At 42.7% G+C, this 23,070-nt stretch overlaps 1 protein-coding gene across 2 annotated transcripts in view; it reads right to left on the bottom strand.

Moving 5' to 3' along the window:
* LOC124550982 (4-coumarate--CoA ligase 2-like) overlaps positions 1-23,070 on the bottom strand; it is a 272,580-nt gene that overhangs the window by 64,150 nt on the left and 185,360 nt on the right. For both annotated transcript variants that reach the window (XM_047125802.1, XM_047125803.1), the window contains exon 7: positions 5,530-5,704. In XM_047125802.1, the coding sequence (XP_046981758.1) occupies positions 5,530-5,704 (175 nt within the window). The remainder of the gene's footprint in view (positions 1-5,529; positions 5,705-23,070) is intronic.

Genomic DNA, 23,070 nt, shown 5'->3' with positions numbered 1-23,070 from the left:
CATCCTTGTCACCCCAGGTGAGAAAAGTCAATGCAACTGCTGAGAATTCTTCCGGGTTATATGGCCATGGTCCATGGAACTCTTCAATCCCTGACGTTTCGCCCAAGGCTTCGTTGGACATCTTCGGAGGTGCTCCTGGTTGTGAAAGACTCAGCACAACCAGGCGCACCTCCGAAGATGTCCAACGTAGCCTTGGACGAAACGTCAGGGATTGAAGAGTTCCACGGACCACAGTCAATGCAACTACCATTCGTCGTTTTTTGCGTCCATCTGTCAAAAGTCGACGAATGTTCCAGGCTCACACTTTTGTGCAGCCCAATTCACCGCTTACAATTTGATCATGAACTTACTTTAGCAGGCGTTACCACTTGTGAACAGTTGCCTGTTCTCGGACTTCCAGACCTGCCGCTCTTCTTCAGATAGCCCTCTCCCTTCCATGGCTTTGGCTGTAGGCCGCTCACCCTCCCCACGTCGCTCTCGACTTCCCCCCTGCTCTTTCTCCAAGATGGAGACCAGTTGAGTGAACACTCTGGCCAATGTCGTTTCTCCTCCAATTGGTCATGTCCATACCATCTCAATGCTATAGTGTTAATCCAGTTTGTGACTGGTTCCATCGCATGTATGTCCATTCTGGCATATTCATCCCTCAGTCGATCCAAGCTGGCCGTTCTCATGCTCCACCACAACCCATCTACTTTGGCAGCCACAATTTTCCCCCTTTGTTTCTCGTTCAGTGTCCAGCACTCTCAGACATACGTCATAATGGTTTCAACGACAGCACGAAGCAAGTACTTTCTTTATTCGTCTGGACATCTGCTGACTCCAAAAGATTCAGTACCATTTAACGATCCAACAGGTGCACTCACTTGACTTAGTCTGTGGGATGCGTCAACTTCGCAGTAGTCAGTCTCATCGATTAGTGAACCAAGATAATCGAAGACTTGCACATTTCTTACCCAACGACACTCAAAATCCAAATACTTGCCTTGCCCACTTTCAGCAACAAGATATTCCACTTCATCCTTTCTCATTTGGTACACGATATCATCCTTATCCAGAGACATCAGAACTGAATGTGAAATGAAATTTCAGGAAAGCACAAACTCAGTTCACCAATAATGGTCTTGTCCGTTGAATTTGAATTTGTCTGTCACAGCTGCAGGTACGCATGATCATTTGTCATCATCAGTATTCGTTCATGCGCCATTAATCATGATGTACCGTTCTAGGACTGAAGCTTCATTCATGACATTGGCATAAATTTCGGTTATTTGCTTTTTTTTCAATTAGGAACCGCATTACACGGCAAACCTGGATGGCGAGGTTGTTAATTTTGTCACACATTTTAAAACCTCACAAACAGACAGTAAAGAACCATTCCTGCTTGCTGTTAGCATCATTTGTTCATAAATGAAAGAACATTGTACAATAGAGAATTACTAAATGAGGCCATGTAGCTGTTAGGATGCTGACCTCTTATTCTGGAGGACGGAACTGCTCTGTCCAACCATCCCGATGTGGGTTTTCTGTGGTTCTCCTGGATCGCTAAGACAAATGCCGGTGATTCCCTAACGTAGGCCATGGATGAACACTTACCTTGTCCCCGCAGACCACCAGCCCCATCCTTGTAAAGCACGTTATGTATGGTGTGTGTTGTATTGGGAGATTCAGAAGCTCCTCCCACTGGGTTTTATGCAACCAGCAACGTCTTCAAATACCACACACCAGATTATCATGTTCCCTCGTTTGCTATATGCAAACTATTAGTCTTACAGAGAAAACTTAACACGACTTTTCTGTAGGAAATTTAATTGAAATGGGACACGTTTTTGAGAGGTTGTAATCTTCGAATGATTCAATGTACAATAGTGACCTTCAAACGCCTTATTCTTGAGTAACTCGAAAGCGGTGGCCTCCAGCGAAAACGTATCCCAGTCCAAAATTTAAGTACATTAAACTTCCTACATGAAAGTCCTGTCCATGTTTATTTCTTTAGGACTAATAGCTCGTGTGTAGCGAACGAGAGAATAGGAAAATCTTGTGAGTAGTATATGAAAGTGTTCCAGGCTGCATGAAACCAAGCGGTAGGGACATCTGAATACCCCGTATTACGGCCAACTGATTGGCACTATATTGCCTTTACAATTCACCTATCATTGTGAGATGTTCCTTGGACGTGTAAAGATAAGTAAGGAAATCATACTGGCGCCAACGATTACTAAGGTCTGTGAATCCTGCAGGACACGAAATTACCTTTCATTCGGTAGCCGTTTGACATCTTCTTCAGTGCAACTGCAGTCACACTTACCGCATGATTTAAGGTACAGGAACATCGGTAACGAGTGAGAGCAGTTTATTGAACGATATTGGCCACAGTATGCATTTATGCACACAGATGGAATTAAAAAAGAGGGAATGCATCATGCCTTCTTCAGCCCCTCTAATTCCACTTATCAAATGACAACATTTCCACCTGAAACTTCTATAGTTGTTACAAATTATCAAGAAAATAAATGTAAGCTGTAGCGAAATATTGATAACACAGTATAAGATAAAAAAATAAAAATAAAAAAAGACTAGTCACGAAGGAATCGGTAGATGTGACGTACATTTAGAGACAAAGCAATGACTACAATTTCAGAGAAATTTGCTAACTTACTCTAGATTAAGAGCTTCACAAACTGAGCTTGTTAGTAACGTGTTAGTCCACCTCTGGCCCTTACCAAACAGTTATTCGGCTTGGCACTGATTGAGAGAGTTGTTGGATGTCTTCCTGAGAGATATCGTGCCAAATTCTGTCCAAATGGCGCGTTAAATCGTCAAAATCCGAAGCTGATTGGAAGGCCCTGCCCATAATGCTCCAAACGTTCTGAACGGGGGAGATATCCAACGACCTTGCTTCCAGAGCGAGATTTTCACTCTGCAGCGAAGTGTGCACTGATATGAAACTTTCTGGCAGATTAAAACTGTGTGCCGGACCGAGACTCGACCTCGAGACCTTTGCATTTTTCGGACAAGTGCTCTACCATCGGAGCAACCCAAGCACGATTCACAATCCGTCCTCACAGCTTCAATTCTGCCAGTATCTCGTCCCCGCAGTATCCTTTCTTCCGGGAGTGGTGCTTCTGCAATGTTCGCAGAGGAGCTCCTGTGAAATCTGGAAGGTAGGAGACGAGGCACTGGCAGAATTGAAGCTGTGAGGACGGATCGTGAGCCGTGATTGGGTAGCTCAGATGGCAGAGCACTTGTCCACAAAAGGCAAAGGTCCGGAGTTCTAGTCTCGGTTCGGCGCACATTTTTAGTCTTCCAGGAAGAGTCAACGACCTTGCTGGTCAAGGTAGGGTTTGTCAAGCACGAAGATAAGTAGTGGAACCTCTCTCCCCGTGTGCATGGGCATTATCTTGCTGAAATGTAAGACCAGGGTGCCCTACCATGAATGGCAACTAAACAGAGTGACGAATATCGTCGACGTACCGCTGTGCTGTAAAGGTGCCGCTTATAACAACCAAAAGGATCCTGATACAGAATGAAATGACACCCCAGATCACAACTGTTTGTTGTCGGATCACATGGCGTGCGACTGTCATGTTGGTGTCCCACCGCTGTCCAGTGCGTCTCCAGACACATCTACGCTGGTCATCGGGGCTCAGCTGGAAGCGGGACTCATCGCTAAATACAATTCTACTCCAGTCAATGAGATTTCAAGTCCTGATGACTGTGCCTGACACCACTGCTTGTTGGTGTACAGAGGTCAATGGTAGTCGGCTCAATGGGCATATTAATGGTCCTTTTCGTCACTGAAGCATCAGCTGCACGTGCATCGATGATAAAGATGAATCCTGTGAGCTGGGTGTCATTCAGAGGATTGCTCGGTCCTCATGTTTTGTCACTTCCCTAGGTCGACCGCTTTCGTCTTGGCGCTATGTTCGGCCCTTGTTCGCGTATTTCTGCCAACATCGTCGAATAGTGGCATCACTCCTATACCAATACCGAGCTATTCACCGATTACTCCAACGGGTTTCTTTGAGACCAAAAACACATCCTATCGCTATTGTGTGTACTAAATGAACACCCTTAGCTGCTTACAGGCGTTGACATACCTCAACGGGGACACATGAAAATGTATTCCCCGACCGGGACTCGAAGCCGGGATCTCCTGCTTACATGGCAGACGCTCTATTCATCTGAGCCACCGAGGACACAGAGGATAGCGCGACTGCAGGGATTTATCTCTGGCACGCCTCCCGCGAAACCCACATTCTCAACGTATTGTCCCGCACTACATTCGTAGTGCCCCCGCCCATTATACTCATTACTCGCGGCTCGTTGCCGATTCCCGTAAGAGTTCGGGCACTGTTTGTGCATTTGCACAGTAGAAGAAGATGGTCAAGTGGCCGGTGAGCCTTAACTATATTTGTACTAAGAAGATGATATCTGTTCTTTCGGACATGTCCCAAAGAACAGATACCATCGATGACCATGCAGCTCGTTGGAATGAAATGACAATGAAATGAATACCCTTAGCTGCTTACATGGCTTGAGAAGGGAGAAACATTGGACTTGGCCCGACATTGGGCTGAAAGGCTTTGAACAAATCTGTTGTTGTTGTGGTCTTCAGTCCTGAGACTGGTTTGATGCAGCTCTCCATGCTACTCTATCCTGTGTAAGCTTCTTCATCTCCCAGTACCTACTGCAACCTACATCCTTCTGAATCTGCTTAGTGTATTCACTTCTTGGTCTCCCTCTACGATTTTTACCCTCCACGCTGCCCTCCAATGCTAAATTTGTGATCCCTTGATGCCTCAAAACATGTCCTACCAACCGATCCCTTCTTCTAGTCAAGTTGTGCCACAAACTTCTCTTCTCCCCAATCCTATTCAATACCTCCTCATTAGTTACGTGATCTACCCACCTTATCCTCAGCATTCTTCTGTAGCACCACATTTCGAAAGCTTCTATTCTCTTCTTGTCCAAACTATTTATCGTCCATGTTTCACTTCCATACATAGCTACACTCCATATAAATACTTTCAGAAACGACCTCCTGACACTTAAATCTATACTCGATGTTAACAAATTTCTCTTCTTCAGAAACGATTTCCTTGCCATTGCCAGTCTACATTTTATATCCTCTCTACTTCGACCATCATCAGTTATTTTACTCCCTAAATAGCAAAACTCCTTTACTACTTTAAGTGTCTCATTTCCTGATCTAATTCCCTCAGCATCACCCGATTTAATTTGACTGCATTCCATTATCCTTGTTTTGCTTTTGTTGATGTTCATCTTATACCCTCCTGTCAAGAGACTGTTCATTCCGTTCAACTGCTCTTCCAAGTCCTTTGCTGTCTCTGACAGAATTACAATGTCATCGGCGAACCTGAAAGTTTTTACTTCTTCTCCATGAATTTTAATACCTACTCCGGACACGAAAAAGTAAAGTAAGTGGCAGGGCGCATCAAAGCAGTCACAAACTGGTGACTCAAGAAAGAAAACGTTAAGTGGTGGAGCGACTTGGTCTCTGCTCACCCTGGATGAAGCTCGTGGCGGGCGACGCCCTCTCCAGGAAGCGGTCGATGTCCATCTGGCCCGCTGGAGCCGCTCCAGACACCACGAAGCGCACCGACTCAAGATGGCGGCGCTGCACCATGGGGTGTCCCCCCAAGAACAGCACCATGGGTGGCACCAGGAACAGCAGTTGAGGCTGCAACCACAACACGGCGGCCGTCCTTCACTTGCAAATCAGGCATTTCTCAATGTTCCCGTTTCATCACCCCTCCTTAGGTCCCTAGCCACTGTACGACCAGAAGAACAGAGTTTAGTGTCCAGTCGACAGTGCGACCATTAGAGACGGAGCACAAGGTCGGGGGTACGAAACGATGGGAAGGGGATCGTCTGTGCCCGTTTTCAAGGGAACCATCCTCGCAATTGCCTGAAGCAGTTTACAGAGATCACGGAAAACATAAATGTTGCTTTCTGGATGGAAATTTGAACCGATGTCCTCCAGAATGCGAGTCCAGTTGTAACGGTATCACCGACCACCTTAAAAGGCAATCGATGCTAACGTTATACCTCTGTAAGGAATTTTTGAGAAAGTTGACCATCAGATAACCTAATGGGAACAGAACAATCAAACTGGGATTCGTTTCCGAAACCAGTAGAGTATAAACAGCTGGTTTAGGAACAGTCGTTCTCCCAGCACAAAAGCAAGTTGTAACATTACATATTAAAACAGGTCACCAGCCTAATTAGGCATTCTTGTGTCAAGCAAAATGACAAAGCAGAAGGCAGTGCCAAGGCTAACCTAACCTTCCTTGACACATACGCTGAACTCTTTCCTTACTACAACACAGTAACCTAACCTTGCAGATAAATGTGCTACAAACAAACAAATGACATAGTAAACAGTAACATATGCCTCTCAACAACACGTACCTAAAATGGACTGGGTGTAACAGTTCATAGAACCAGTTACCGACACACATGAAATTAGTAGCAATACTGATCAGGGAAAAACTTGAAATGATTTTTAATTTAAATCAGGGGGTCAGCTAATGATCATAATCTATAACTTCATTGTTTGGCACAGAGTCTGTATGCCTGTGCATTAACCAACTTTATACAGTTCTTTCTTAAACTCAGTTTGAAGCAATTAAACAAAATGCAAATCTAACTACACTGGCTCTGAAGGAGCCTTTGCATTGCTTCATTAACTAGCCTAGTACATGAGGACGCTTCACCTTTCATGTTTTGAAGAACCATGCTCATTAATAGAACTACACCAGTATGTATGAGAAATGGTAAGTATTCTTATCATCTATTACTAATTGAGTAAAACACAACAAACTGTAACGCTTTAAATAACAAATGTGATTTCATAAGCAATCTTTTGATCTACAGTCGGACGTTGTGACCGAGCGGTTCTAGGCGCTTCAGTCTGAAACCGCACTGCTGCTACGGTCGCAGGTTCGAATCCTGCCCCGGGAATGGATGTGTGGTGTCCTTAGGTTAGTTAGGTTTAAGTAGTTCTAAGTCTTGGGGACTGATGACCTCAGATGTTAAGTCCCATAGTACTTAGAGCGATTTCAACGATTTTTGACCTACTCAGAAACATAATTGGCTGTGCAAATGACAACACAACATTAAATTCAAGTTCAGCCACTTTCTCATAATCAATTATGACACTCGAAATTAAATTCACTAGGATAGAAATCCTGTCCAGGATTGTGATTTGGGATAATGACGGGTTAAGATAGTTTATTATTAAAATCAACCAAATTTCACAAATACCTGGTCCATTTACAGAGTGTCAAATACAAACAGTTTAGGTTCAAATGGTTCAAATGGCTCTGAGCACTATGCGACTTAACTTCTGAGGTCATCAGTCGCCTAGAACTTAGAACTAATTAAACCTAACTAACCTAAGGACATCACACACATACATGCCCGAGGCAGGATTCGAACCTGCGACCGTAGCGGTCGCTCGGCTCCAGACTGTAGCGCCTAGAACCGCACGGCCACTCCGGCCGGCACAAACAGTTTAGTGGAAAGTTGGTGGCACTGGTGGCGAAATTTGCAGTGGGTATTAACCTGGCGGCGATACAGTCATGGGTGTACTGTTGGCCTCGCCCTGTTACTGATCTCCTTGGCGTCGATATTATATTTGTATAGGGCCAAAAAACATGCCACGATAATGGTACCACCAATGCAGCATCCGAGGTCCATAAATACTGCCCTTAAGCTCTTCTGGCCTCAAAACGGCAGGAATATCAGCCACAATTATCCGCTCCTGCTAACGAGATGTTGCCCACCGTATTGCTAAGCCCAGACTCCTTATCCGTCACAAAGATCGAGTTGCCACTTGCGCGCCAACCACACGTTTTCCACTCCGCCAGGCTACTTCCGTAGCTGCAGGGCGTCCCTACATCTCTTACTTTCAACCCTATGTTCCCTAACTATGGACAGAGTCATTTACAGTACATTATATAGCTTATCATTTCAGTAGTTATTTAAATTCACAAGCATAATTTATACAAAATTTCACATAACTGAAACATGTATAGATAGTCAAAGAATTTCCATGACAGATACAACATTATACATACGCAGTACTACAAATTGACATATAAATATCGATGCAGGTACAAAATAGGTCAAAAATAGGTGTTACACAGTGTGCTGACTACTGAGTCACCTCGATCGGTGTTTGTTATCCTTAATAGACGGGAGTTCGATTCTCTAACGAATTAGGGCGTGAAAGGGTGGGGTAGGGTTAGTGGTAAGTAAGTTGTTTATTCCTAGTAAATAGCCTCACTCCCCCCCTTTTTTAACCTAGAATCGTTAAAGAATCTAACTCCCACATATAAAAAAAGACAGCTTCAAACGTCTGATTACTTAATGCGTTAAATATTTAACGTTAATTATATAAAACCTTTATGGTTGAAGTCACAAAATCCTAGTTACACTGGTGTTATTAGTTTCGTATTACTTACCAACAGCCGAACGAACAAGTTTAATGGCTCTGAGCACTACGGGACTCAACATCTTAGGTCATAAGTCCCCTAGAACTTAGAACTACCTAAACCTAACTAACCTAAGGACATCACACACACCCATGCCCGAGGCAGGATTCGAACCGGCGACCGTAGCAGTCCCGCGGTTCCGGACTGCAGCGCCAGAACCGCTAGACCACCGCGGCCGGCGAGCAAGTTTAGAAAAGGTCTAAAACTACTGGGTGATTCAAAAAGAAACAACAGATTTCAATTATTTATTGCAGACAAACTGTAAGAGACAGAAACGAAACGCATTGCCCAAGTCACTGCATAGAGGAAGTTTCAATGTTTTTGAGACGGCTCCACTGTTGTTCGTTAATAGCACTGTGGCGACTTCACTACGAGGGAAATCATTTTGTGTGTTGGAATTTGCGCGACGTCAATCCATTGTTTACGTGCATTCCCCGTCGATTCAGCAAGAAGCCGCCTCTGCAAAAGTAGATTTATGACTGGCACACGAAATTCTTCGAAGTTGATTGTTTACGCAAAGGGCAGAGCACTTGGCCACGCACGTCTGATGAAAATGTCGAGTATCCACAGAGCGTTCACACAGAGCGCTCGGAAGTCCACAAGACGGCACGCCAGGGACTTCATCTTCCCCAGACCAGGGTGTGGCGTGTTCTGGAAGGACGCCTGCATGTGAAGCCTTACAAGTTGCAGTTACTGCAGCAACTTCGTCCCGGCGACCGTAACGAAAGGTACGAATTTCGCATTTCAGTTCTCCAGGATACGGCAGATGACACTTTATCCGAACGACTCATCTTTTCGGACTAATCGAAGTTTTATCTATCGGGTAAAGTAAACAGCCATCGTGTAAGAATTTGGAAGTCACAAAATCCTGGTATGGTCGCCGAACATGAAAGAGACTCATCGAGACGCGCGGAGTGGTCGCGCGTTTGGAGACGCCACGTCACAGACTGAGCGGCCCCTCCCGCTGGAGGTTCGAGTCATTCCTCGGGCATGGATGTGTGTTGTGTTCTTAGCATAAGCTAGTTTCAGTTAGTTTAAGTAGTTTGTTAGTGGAGGGACCGAGGACCTCAGCAGTTTAGTCCCTTAGGAATTCACACACAAAAAGACTCACCGCAACTGAAGAATTTTGTCCTGCTGGAATTTGCCCAAGTCCGTCGGAATGCACAATGGACATTAATGGGTGCAGGTGATCAGACAGGTTGCTTACGTGCGTGTCACCTGTCAGAGTCGTATCTAGATGTATTAGCGGTTCCATGTCACTCCAACTCAGCACGCTACACACTATTAGAGCCTCCATCAGCTTAAACAGTCCCCTACTGACTTGCAGTGTCCATGGATTCATGTCTCTATACGCGTACAAGTCCATCTGCTGGATACAATTTGAAACGAGACTCATCCGACCAGGCAACATATTTCCAGTCATCAACAGTCCAATGTCGGTGTTGACGGGCCCAGGCGAGGAGTAAAGCTTTGAGTCGTGCAGTCATCAAGGGTACACGAGTTGGCTTTCGGCTCCGAAAGCCCATATCGATGATGATTCTTTGAACGATTCGCACGCTGTCGCTTGTTGATGGCCCAGCACTGAAATCTGCAGAAATTTGTGGAAAGGTTGCACTTCTGTCACACTGAACGATTCTCTTCAGTTGCCGTTGGTCGTGTTCGTGCAGGATCTTTTTCCGGAAGCAGCGATGTCGGAGACCTGATGTTTACCGGATTCCTGATATTCACGGTACACTTGTGAAAGGGTCGTGCAGGAAAATCCCTACTTCATGGCTACCTCGGAGGTGCTGTGTCCCATCGCTCGTGCGCCGATTATAATAGCAAGTTCAAACTCATTCTGCCACTGTAGCATCAGTAACCGGTCTAACAACTGTGCCAGACACTTGTTATCTTATGTAGGCGTTGCCGACCGCATCTCTGTATTTGAATACGCATGCATATACCAGTTTCTTTGGCGATTCAATGTATATACCAAATAATTTGACATTCGCATTTGGATTTCGTTACGAATAGATTTTACCGTAGTGTAACTGGAAGCGGGCAGGCGTGGTTCTGTGTCCTACAGATACGCGTATTCAGATGCAGAAGTTCCAACCAACAGGACATGTTGCAGCTTTGACACTGCTCCGTTTACCTCATTGCTTTCTTAGTCTCTGGTGTCCTTTAGACTTGAAGCGCCTACATCTTGCCATAACTGTAATACCAGATCTCATTTGCTCAACGTCTTTGCTGCACCTTTGCATAACAGTAAATTGTTCTCCATCTCCTTCTTCATTTCAGCCATACCCTGGAAGGATCTTCCCTGAGGCCTGCATCTTATCCAAAACCACTGCATTCAAGAGAAGAAAGCTTTATCTATCATCGGTGCAGATTCCCTCTCTGCACATCAAAACTGTTTTCTTCCTGTCAAATACGGAACAAGTATCTCTGTCACACTATAAACTATCTGTGAGTTTCTCATTCCTTTCTATTTCTATTCTCCTCTTACCATCTCATCTGCTAATCTTACCCTACTTTTTCTTGCTTTTTCCTCTGACCAGTCAACTCCTTCTCCACATTGGTTTCTTCTGCACTGTTGTCATATTGTTATATGTCGCTACTCACATTCGACGGCAATATAAGGAGAAAATTTCTGATTGTTTAAAGGGCTGAAATTTCGTAAACTGCATATATTCATTACTATGCATATCATCATTATTATTGTTACTTTCATTACAATTATATATTGTTCATGTGCCACACGAACTGTTGTGTTTGCTTACTGAGGAAGTCTGGTTAGATGTAACACAGTGCGTGAAGGCCCTAATCTTTACATAAATAAGTAAATATATAAATGTGTAGTTAAAAGAAGTGCTTGAAGAGTGAGGCACCCATTAACGACGGCCGGCCGCGGTGGCCGAGCGGTTCTGGCGCTGCAGTCCGGAACCGCGGGACTGCTACGGTCGCAGGTTCGAATCCTGCCTCGGGCATGGGTGTGTGTGATGTCTTTAGGTTAGTTAGGTTTAATTAGTTCTAAGTTCTAGGGGACTTATGACCTAAGATGTTGAGTCCCATAGTGCTCAGAGCCATTTGAACCATTAACGACGTGCAGCTGACGCATTTCATCCCACGTTAGGAGGCATTAAGCAAAAAGAAAAAGAAACAGAAATGGTTTGTTTCATAGCGAGCGGTAATACTCACTGTTTACACAGAGAGCAGATCTTATAGAGATTTTCGATGTAGGGTAGGTTTGCCATAAATGGATGGACCGTCGCTGTATTTTTGTTTGTGCGATGACTGCTGCTATCCAAATGTGCTGAACCGATTTAAATCCTGAGAAACAAGCCACCATCTTAATTTGAAATCTGTAGGCTACAGTGAAGACATGATGTAAATGCATGAAACAAATTGTTTTATGTAATGTAGAGTCGGGTGATAGCAATGATTGTTCCAGGTGTACTTGTCTTATACCATTGGTAAGTGAATCTCATCTACTTGTATTATTTGCAGTAATTTCCTATCTAATGGCGTGCATGGCAGATTTTACGGCGTTGACACCGTGAACGGACCACTGGGCCCATTCACAAAACACCGTAAAAGTACTTTAGGATATCGTCTGTACAAACTGTATTAGGATATACCGTATTTATTTCACTGGCAAGAAATACGTGCAAGGGGCTATTGCTGTTCCTCTGGTAAGAACGTAAATATTATTTAAAGTGCAAATATTACATTTTGCAAACAATAACTGCAACTAAATATTTAACTATTGATAATAAATTATTCTAGGATGTTAAATTTATTCTAGCAAACTGAGTTAAAAACAGTGGTTATTTATATTTAGTCCTACAATATTGCTATCACATGTACTCCTTTTTTTTAATTTGATTCACCCTGATCCATCGAATGAAGAGTTACCAGAAGCGAGACAGACAGCACCAAAAACACCAACAGAGATGGAAGGGGTGTTAGGTTTAACAGCATGTTTGGAAACCTCAGCAGGATCGCCAACAACCGCAAAAGTCATCGCAAAAAATAGGCTGGATTCAGTCGTTTGACTGTTTTTTTCCCTATCCCAAAAGCTGCCGTATCACTGAATGTCAGGTCAAGAAAAATCATACAAAAAGCTTTAATACTGACAAATTATCCCTACTGAGATCAATTAGGACGAAGAGCTAAACCACCCGGTAACCTACAGAGAAACCGATATAGGCATGCATATACAAATACAGAGATATGTAAACAGGCAGAATACGGCGCTGCGGTCGGCAACGCCTATATACAACACGTGTCTGGCGCGATTGTTAGATCGGTTGCTGTTGCTACAACGGAAGGTTATCAAGATTTAAGAGAGTTTTAACGTGGCGTTCAAGCTGGTGGAGGCTCTGTAATGGAGTGGGGCGCGTGCTGTTGGACCCCTGACATGTCTAGATACAACTCTGACAGGTGACACGTAAGTAAACATCCTGCCTGAGCACCTGCATCCATTCATATCCATTGTGCATTCCGACGGACTTGGGAAATTCCAGCAGGACAATGCGACGCTCCACATGTCCAGAATTGCTACAGAACACGAGCGATGGGACACAGCATCTCCGAGGTAGCCATGAAGTGGGGATTTTCCCGTATGACCATTTCACGAGTGTACCGCGAATATCAGGAATCCGGTAAACCATCAGGTCTCCGACCTCACTGCGGCCGGAAAAAGATCCTGCACGAACACGACCAAAGGCAACTGGAGAGAATCATTGAACGTGACAGAAGTGCAACCCTTCCGCAAATTGCTGCAGATTTCAACACTCGGCCATCAACAAGTGTCAGAGAGCGAACCATAAAAAGAAAGATAATCGATATGGGCTTTCGGAGCCGAAGGACCACTCGTGTACCCTTGATGACTGCACCACGCAAAGCTTTACGCCTCGCCTGGGCCTTTCAACACCGGCATTGGACTGTTGATGACTGGAAACACGTTGCCTGGTCAGACGAGTCTCGTTTCAAATTGTATCGAGCGGATGGACGTGTACGGGCATGGAGACAACCTCATGAATCATGGATCCTGCATGTCAGCAGGGGACTGTTCAAGCTGGTGGAAGCTCTGTAATGGAGTGGGGCGCGTACAGTTGGCCCCCTGACACGTCTAGATACAACTCTGACAGGTGACATGTAAGTAAGCATCCTGCATGAGCATTTGCATCCATTCATGTCCATTGTGCATTCCGACGGACTTGTGCAATTACGGCAAGACAATGCGACACCCCACATGTCCAGAATTGCTTCAGAGTGGCTCCAGGAACATTCTTCTGAGTTTAAACACTCCTGCTGTCCACCAAATTCCTGGGATATGAAAATTATTGAGCATATCTGGGATGCCTTGCAACGTGCTGTTCAGAAATCATCTCCACCCCTTCGTACTGTTACGGATTTATGGGCAGCCATGCAGGATTCATGCTGTCAGTTCCCTCCAGCACCACTTCAGACATTAGTCTAGTCTACGCCACGTTGTGTTGCGGTACTTCTGCGTGCTCGCGGGCGCCCTACACGATATCAGGCAGGTGTACCAGTCTCTTTGGCTCTTCAGTATATACGTGCAGCCGTGCTACCTGAACGACTTCCGCCTACAGAATCGGAACAAAAATTCTATACATAACTTGCAATTAATGTTCCGTATTTATAAATCTAGAACACAAATCTTCCCATAAGTCATTACATGATAATATTATGAATATTTCCTTACATTCGCCTCAATTTGCAGACTTAGTTTCGTCATGCCCTAGTAGTAGAACAAACCAGTCTATTGAATTACTCATTTCCTGCTCTTACATCATAGTATTTTGGGTTAAGATGTTAACAATTAATGTATCATTATGTTTGCAGGTGCCAGAAAAATGTAGTCTTTCTGGTTGTAAAACCAACTACAAATTCAGCATTGAAGAGGTTTATAGTCCATTATTTAGGTTCCCAGCTCAAGACATAATCAAAAAACGCTGGATAAAAAACATCCCCAGAAGTGACTGCAACCTATGCAACAGATGTGTTGTTTCTATTAAACATTTTGAGGAACGTGATGTGTCGAAAATAGAGGACCCTGATGGTAGCTGTCACAAGTTTCCTCGTCAGAGGTCACTGCTTTCATCAAGAGCTGTCCCAAAATTATTCGCAGGATTACCGCCATATTTAAACAAAGCTCAACCTCCAGCAAGATGTGTCCCAGAGATAAGAAAGAAATGTACACGTAAAGAAGAGGAGGAGAAGAATAAAGTGTCGTCAAAGCAGGTATTATACCAAGTTTTCAATGTTTGTGTGCTGAGCATCAGGACAGAATAAACATTGTAGGTAAGTGGAGAGTAACAGTTAAAGACAATAACATATTCTTTTATGCTGTAGATTTTTCCGTAGTCATGCCCGATATCAAAGTGAGTATAGAAATTAATGACAAACTCATTTTAAATGCATATTTGTGAACGATTTCATTCTGTCATGAGATGAGCTTAGTTGCATTTTACCGTCCACGCTTAGAGTAACAAGATAGTCACAAATACAAAAAAAAAAAAAATATATTAGTTGGTATATGAAGTGTGATAGCTGCACACCCTCTATCAGTTCTGTTTTAAATGCAGTAAAGAATATTACAAAGAAGCTTACACGGCATTCACCAAGTGATACGAGCTCCTGTACCACTTGTTTGTTTCTATTGAAACAGATGGATTTGTTGACAATGAATAAGAGGCGTATTCAGTTGGTACGATGTTGAATGCATTTATCATGTACAACCAGTCTACGGCGTGCTACTACACAGCACTCCGGCGAAGTGAATCACTAAGGATGCGGTCACAGTGGCTCCGATATCGGTGGATTCCGACGACGACCGACGTCGGCCGGAGACGGCCGATTTTTTCAAATCAGTATGCCCCTAGGAGCGCGATCCTATCTTCCGAACGCACAGACTTCTGACATCAATCAGTGAAATTAAAATCAGTTTGGTTTCTTTGGTCAAATCGACCGACGTTCTCGCACACGAAATATGGAGCGTGAGAAACTGATAAGTGTAGTCCATGAAGAGTGAGTTTGTGGCAGCCTGGAGATGAAAATATAATCGGGATTATAACCTCAAAAATTAATTTGTTCAAGTGAAGAGGGCGGCGTATCTTATATGCTTATAGCTACTGTACTGGATCTTCTGTGTGCTAGGTTGTCATTAGTTGTCTACAAATTATTATTACTGCTGGCCAGTAGGATAGTGATACTGTTAATATGAGGTGGTTGGCAAATGTGATGTACGGCATGTGTTTTAGGTTTTCAGAGTAGCTTACGCTACACTTTATGCTTGTCTTTCACTCGCGTTGCTAAACGACAGTTACTGAAAATCAGTTGACGTACGTCAGCACAACTTTAAATACGTGTAGCGAAACAGTGTGTTTGTAATTTGCATTTTAAAGTCACCACGAATTATGTCGAGTATGTAACAGAACGCTTCTACCCTCACCTCATATATTCGTAAAACTTGCCTTGTTATTCCATATTCGTAAAACTTGCCTGATTATTCCATATTCGTAATACTTGCCTGGTTATTTCATATTCGTAAAACTTGTCTGGTTATAGGACATAGTGTATAGTACTCACCATGTTCTTTAGGAGACAGGAAAGCTTTTTTAGATGTGAGATTGTAACCTGGAAAAATAATTTTTTCTTTTGCTTACATTTACTGTAGTGCTTCAAATGGCTCTGAGCACTATGCGACTTAACGTCTGAGGTCATCAGTCGCCTAGAACTTCGAACTAATTAAACCTAACTAACCTAAGGACATCACACACATCCATGCCCGAGGCAGAATTCGAACCTGCGACCGTAGCGGTCGCTCGGTTCCACACTGTAGCGCTTAGAACCGCGTTGCCACTACGGCCAGCTTACTATAGTGGATCTTTTTGTGTTGTGGTATGTGAACATTAGCTGTCTACAAATTACATTATTACTCCGTACTGGCGATGCTTTTATAGCAGTAGAGCGGCGATCGTGTTATGTGAAGTGGTTTGAAACAATGGTGTACGTACGTGTTTCCACGTTTTAGTCCTTTTGGTTTTGACGGTATCTTAAACTAAACTTGTTGTTTGTTTTTCACACGTATACTGAATGACAGTCATTGAAGGTTATTTGGCATATGCCTGCACAACGTTAAATACATTCAGCAAAACAGATTTCGAGTAGGCCCCTACTTATAGAGGCGTGATTCGAGGTCTGTTAAAAGAATCCAATTCTCACATTAGAGATGCAGTTCTGGTTCAAGTAAAACCAGAAGTGACACTTTGATATTTGGCATCTGTCGATTACATCTTTCTAATAATTAGGCCTATACAACATTCTGGAAAGCACAGTCTCAAAGTTTTTGTATGAATGTTAGACGTTATTTACAGAGCTCTAAATACTAATTTAAAATCTAATGTTTTCACTCTTGCACATAAATACCTGTTCTACGAAATTTTAAATTTTTTCTAAACCATATTTTGAAGTAGAACAAGTGTACTAAAAGACACTGAAATGTTGATTTTCAGTCTGAAATAATACTGCCACCAGGAATATTGTTACTTCCTTTCTCAAATCCACTGCGTGTTTAGAGAGCTGTGAAGCGTACTAGAATCTGATTATCTGACTATCTAGCCAATATTGCATTAATTTTCACCGTTTTCAGAATAAAGTGAACTGCTGTGGAACCACAAACCTACCATTAATTAATTAGATAATACTTGCTTCCTTAAAAACAAAATTTTATCCATGCATCGTATAACAGAAACAGATACTTTCGTCACGAAAATTTACCATTATGCTCAAAACCTCATTGGCATAAATTTTACAGACCGACGTCGCACATGCTGCCATTGTAGCATAATGAACTACACTCTGAACAACGTGTTTTGGAGAGATCATTAGTGCAGTGTATCACTGAAACTACAGGTTTTCGTAAGATTAGAGATTAGATTAGATTAGATTAATACTTGTTCCACAGATCATGAATACGACACTTCGTAATGATGTGGAACGTGTCAGGTTAATAAAAGATGTCTGTACAAGATATTACATTACACAAAATATTGCACGACACTAATGTTTAAGTTTTTTTTTTCGCCTTAATTCATATCTAAAAATTCAGCCAATGAGTAGAAGGAGTTGTCATCTAGAAATTCTTTTAATTTATTTTTAAATGTTAGTTGGCTATCTGTCAGGCTTTCGATGCTGTTTGGTAGGTGACCAAAGACTTCTGTGGCAGCATAATTTACCCCTTTCCTTGCCAAAGTCAGATTTAACCATGCATAGTGAAGATCATCCTTTCTCCTGGTGTTATAGCTATGCACACTGCTATTACTTTTGAGCTGGGTTGGATTATTAACAACGAATTTCATAAGTGAATATATATACTGTGAGGTTACTGTGAGGATCCCTAGATCCTTAAATAGATGTCTGCAGGATGACCGTGGGTGAGCTCCAGTAATTATTCTGATTACACGTTTTTGAGCAATGAATACTTTTCTACTCAATGATGAATTACCCCAGAATATGATGCCATACGAAAGCAGTGAATGAAAGTAGGCATAGTAAGCTAATTTACTGAGATTCTTATCACCAAAATTTGCAATAACCCTAATAGCATACGTAGCTGAACCCAGACGTTTCAGCAGACCATCAATGTGTTGCTTCCAGTTTAATCTCTCATCAATGGACACACCTAAAAATTTCGAAAATTCTACCTTAGCTACAGACTTCTGTTCAAAGTCTATATTTATTACTGGAGTTGTGCCATTTACTGCACGGAACTGTATATATTGTGTTTTATCAAAATTTAAAGAGAGTCCGTTTGCTGAGAACCACTTAATAAATTTGTAAAAAATATCATTAATACACGCGTATGAATATGAAAACATCAATTACGGCCTGTTAGTTTCTAAGATTGCGGTCCCTTCTGACGCTATTCCCTGGTGAGAGAAGGAAAGTGGCGTCACAGAGTTAAAGCGCTTTTAACTTTTGTGGCATGATGTTTTTCCCTTCATCTCGTATATTCGTAAAACTTGTCTTGTAATTCCAGTAATTGAGGACAGAGTGTACAGTAGCCACCACGATCGTTTCGAGACAGGTGGGGCTCGTTTACAGGTACCTCACGCTGGCAAAAGCCGCACTGCAGCGCTCGTCTCCAAGCACAGAGGCGTCGTGGTATCTGCCCCGTTCATGGGAGGTTAAAAGGCAGCCTGCGTCACACATAAAATAGATTCCAACCTAAGCCAACCTAACCTTACGTCCTCGATCCCGTCAAAAACTGACGAGTGAGATCTGAAGCGCCGTGACTAAGCTGTGGACCGACGTTATCGTGTGACCTCTGGCGACGGCCTCTGACGACCTTTGTCGCAGCCACTCCGACCGCAGCCTAAATTTACCACACGTGAAACATATTCAGTAGCTCTCATCTTCACTGATGATATGTCCAACTAATGAAACACAAAATGCCCATTTTCTTAACACTGGCCGGCCGAAGTGGCCGTGCGGTTAAAGGCGCTGCAGTCTGGAACCGCAAGACCGCTACGGTCGCAGGTTCGAATCCTGCCTCGGGCATGGATGTTTGTGATGTCCTTAGGTTAGTTAGGTTTAACTAGTTCTAAGTTCTAGGGGACTAGTTGAATCTTAACACTGTTGTGGATAAATAAGATAAGAGGGAAAAATTTGTAATTCTACAACTGGATGAAATTTTCCTTAAACCCTTTATACAGTTTAAGGGTGGACACTTCATGGATTTGCAGGAAATAATACCCCGTCTGAGCCAAAAACTGTGCTTGCCTTTTTTACATCTTCTTTATATGGCAGTTTCAAAGTTCACTTGATTCCTGTCAAACAGTTGTCAGTCTCACATCTTCACAAGTTAACACTTAATGTGTTGCATTTCCTTTCTCCTAGTGGTTTGACTGTTGTTATTATATCTGATAACAACAGAATCAATAGGAATATGTTTTCACTCTTTGTAAAAAATTCCAGCAGTCCATATTCCTTCCTGTCATATGGTTCTCTTGTGTTTCTAATGATTGACACTGTTCATTTATTAAAAAGTATTTGGAACAACTGGCTGAACCAGAGGGTAAGTGACAGAACCCTTCAGTTTCTCCATTTTCATTCAACATCCAATGCCCTGTTAATGGCCCAATTTTCTGATATTAAAAATCTATGCAGAAAGGAACTGAACAAGCTCCTTGGTTGATTTATAAATCAGTGAATCCCAGTGGCTTATAGAGACACAATATCAACCGTGTATGCCATATTTTTAATGACAAAACATTTGCAGGCTTGAAAGCTGAAAATGGTGAAAATTCAGGAACTGTACATTTTGTTGAAATTTTTCTCCATTGGTGGAATAATATTAATGTTAAGAACTGCACAATGAGAATTCACAAACAAAATGAATTGTCTCTGCGTTTCGTTAATGCTTCTGATGACAGGCTTCAGTTTCTTGACAAATTTTTGGCATGGTTAGACAGAAGGGGTTTGAGCACTACCAACTGTCCAACTACAGAGACACATCAAGCACTGTATGATAGTTCTTCTGTTACTTCAGAAAGTGCCAATGTTCTTTCAGTAGTGTAGTGTGAGGTACCTCCTGACAGGAAAACTACAGACTGACAACTTGGAGTCATAGCTTAGTGGGTATCGTCAATTATCAGGTGGGAACTGCAATGTTTCTGTACCCTAGGTATCTGAGTCTGAAAAGAAGATGCTTATCATGAGTGTATTGGGAATAAACTCTGCAGAATAAGGCCCAGTAAAATTTTCTCGAGAAGTAATGAATGATGTGAGCATCTCACATGTAATGTTTCTGGATGTTGACATGACTCCATTTGTGAGTGTGTTGAACAATTTAAGCATAGAAAATGTTGAAGTAGACCAGCCTGCATTTTGTGGTCATGCAGTATACAAAACAGCACAATTGCTCAGTTGTAAAACATGCAGTTATGAGCTTCTAATATCCAAAGAGCATGAAACAAAATTCTCTCTTGTAAAAATCAAAAGCAGCAACTACAGAATCTGGCTAACCAACGAGTTGATTGATGCAATCCTCCTACAATATTTGTAACAGACTACTGTTTCTGTGGGAAACCACTTACTGATGTCTACAAAAAATTGGTAACGTATTGCTAAACAGTTAGATCAAACTCCAAAATGATCATTTAATATGTTCCAAGAAGGGAATTAATAGAAAATTAAACACATAGCTTTTGACACAAAATTGTAAAACTACCTATGTATTTTGACTGGAAAAGAAGCGTCTTTTAATTTCAAGAACTTTATGTTGTCACTGTCTTGCACATACCCATATTTTTTATTGTTTATCATATTTCCAATTTAGTTTTTTGCTGTGTGTTTTTCCTTGCCCAATGGAATGTACCGTGTAGAATGTTTACCAAAGAAATGTTTGTCATTATTAATCTATTACTGGAAATGTAAATTAATATTTGTCCCTCCTTTTAACTTTGCTCTGTAATCCAAGTTAACAGAACAGCGGCGACAGCATTATTGCTTGTACATGTTTGCATATCCACCACACACCACATTTACCATGCACTGCTTGAACTTGCGTATGGTCACGCCCCACACATAAAATATAGAGACTTTTTTTTATCCACTACTGTTCCAAATTGTAGACCTTTGCAAGTTGTTTCAGGAAAAAGGACATCACATCAAGCTGATAAATCATTTTCATTGCAGCAGTATTTCAAATTGTGCCATAGGTGTCACAGAACAAGCTTTGGTGTGCTTGCAGCATGTTCTACAGTTTGTAACAGTGTATTAAAAAGATTATTGGTTTCATATAATGACCACAGGTTTTAAAAACTATTCCTGTCACCTACAGTGTTGTGGCAGAGCACAAGGCGGCTACTTTTTTCTATCCATGACCTAAATCCTTTAAATCTGTGATTGGCAAGTGTTGGGACGTGGCCACTGTGAAATAATCTATAATACGTCGATAAATTTAAGTTTTAAAAAATAATGACTCAGTCATACAGGTCTTACACACAGGTACTTCACTCTGTCTAAGAAACACTGGTAAAAGAATTTAAACATTGTATATGATCTACGATTTAAAAAAAGAAAAACATTTAAAATATTGATGAACAATATATAAAATAATATTCTTATTGCATTATAGTCATATATCAAGCTCTAAAACATATTGTAGTGCAGCTGCTAGAATCTATTATGTTAGTTTGTCATTACCTAGGAACGAACATGATTATACATTTCAGATAATGTTAGATTGAAATAATGGCAAGTCAGGAAATAGTGTTAGCTGCTTGCTTGCTGAACATATCCGTAAATCTCTGATAAGAAACGTCGTAATATGCTGCAGCGAAGTTTCGAGAAATTGGCTTTTCGAAGGTACTATTTTATTTATTGGAATGAAATCCAAATGGTTCAAATGGCTCTGAGCACTATGGGACTTAACTGCTGTGGTCATCAGTCCCCTAGACTTAGAACTACTTAAACCTAACTAACCTAAGGACATCACACACATCCATGCCCGAGGCAGGATTCGAACCTGTGACCGTAGCGGACTGTAGCACCTAGAACCGCTCGGCCACTCCGGCCGGCAGAATGAAATCTACCAAAAAGAAACTGCTCACAGCGAAATCTAAACTGCAACCTTGGCCTAGGCGGCCTGCTGACGTCACAGGCTACAACGTTGGCAGCTAGACGGTTCCGGTATCTAACACGGGCGGCCGTGAGTCATTTCCCGTCACTCGCCGTCTACACTGTCCGATCACATTGTCATCGAAGTGGGCGCGCGTTTGGCTACTAAGATTTGATAGGTGGTCCCAGTGTCTAACACGGGCAGCCATGCGTCATTCCCCGACACTCACTGTGCAGACAGTCGGTCACACTGTCATCAAAGCAGGCATGCGCTAGACCACTAAGATCTGCTAGACGGCACTGGCGTCTAACATGGATGGCCATGAGTCATTCCCCATCACTCCCCATCTACACGGTCCAGTCACATTGTCATCGAAGTGGGCGCGCGTTTGGCCACTAAGATCTGCTAGACGGTCCCAGTGTCCAACATGGGCGGCCATGAGTCATTACCTGTCACTCGCCATCTACACGGTCCGGTCACATTGTCATTGTAGTGGGCACACGCTTGGCCACTAAGATCTGCAATACGGCCCCGGCGTCTAACACGGGAGGCCGTGAGTCATTCCCCATCACTCGCTGTCTACACAGTCCAGTCACATTGTCATCGAAGGGGGGGCGCGCTTAGCCACTAAGATCTGCTAGCCACGTGGCTCATTACACGTCGCTAGGCAAACTGGAAGGTAAACCACGTCACAACGCAGCGCGTGCGGCCAAGGACATATATAGGACACTGTGGTGTGAGTCACAGCACTTCACACTACAGGTCTTACGAGCTTCAGCGACCTTCTCCAGCGGGGACGGAGTTGCTATTTCGCACGAATTTAATTGTGCTTAACGGCCCAATCTAAAACAGTGCAGCTCTCGATATCACATCACAAAGTTAGGATCTTTATTGAGTATCTTTTGATTGGCA

This window comes from Schistocerca americana, chromosome 9 (assembly GCF_021461395.2).
Source record: "Schistocerca americana isolate TAMUIC-IGC-003095 chromosome 9, iqSchAmer2.1, whole genome shotgun sequence".
Lineage (NCBI taxonomy): Eukaryota > Metazoa > Arthropoda > Insecta > Orthoptera > Acrididae > Schistocerca > Schistocerca americana.
Note: the sequence above shows the minus strand (reverse complement) of the source record. Positions and strands in the feature narration are given on the sequence as shown.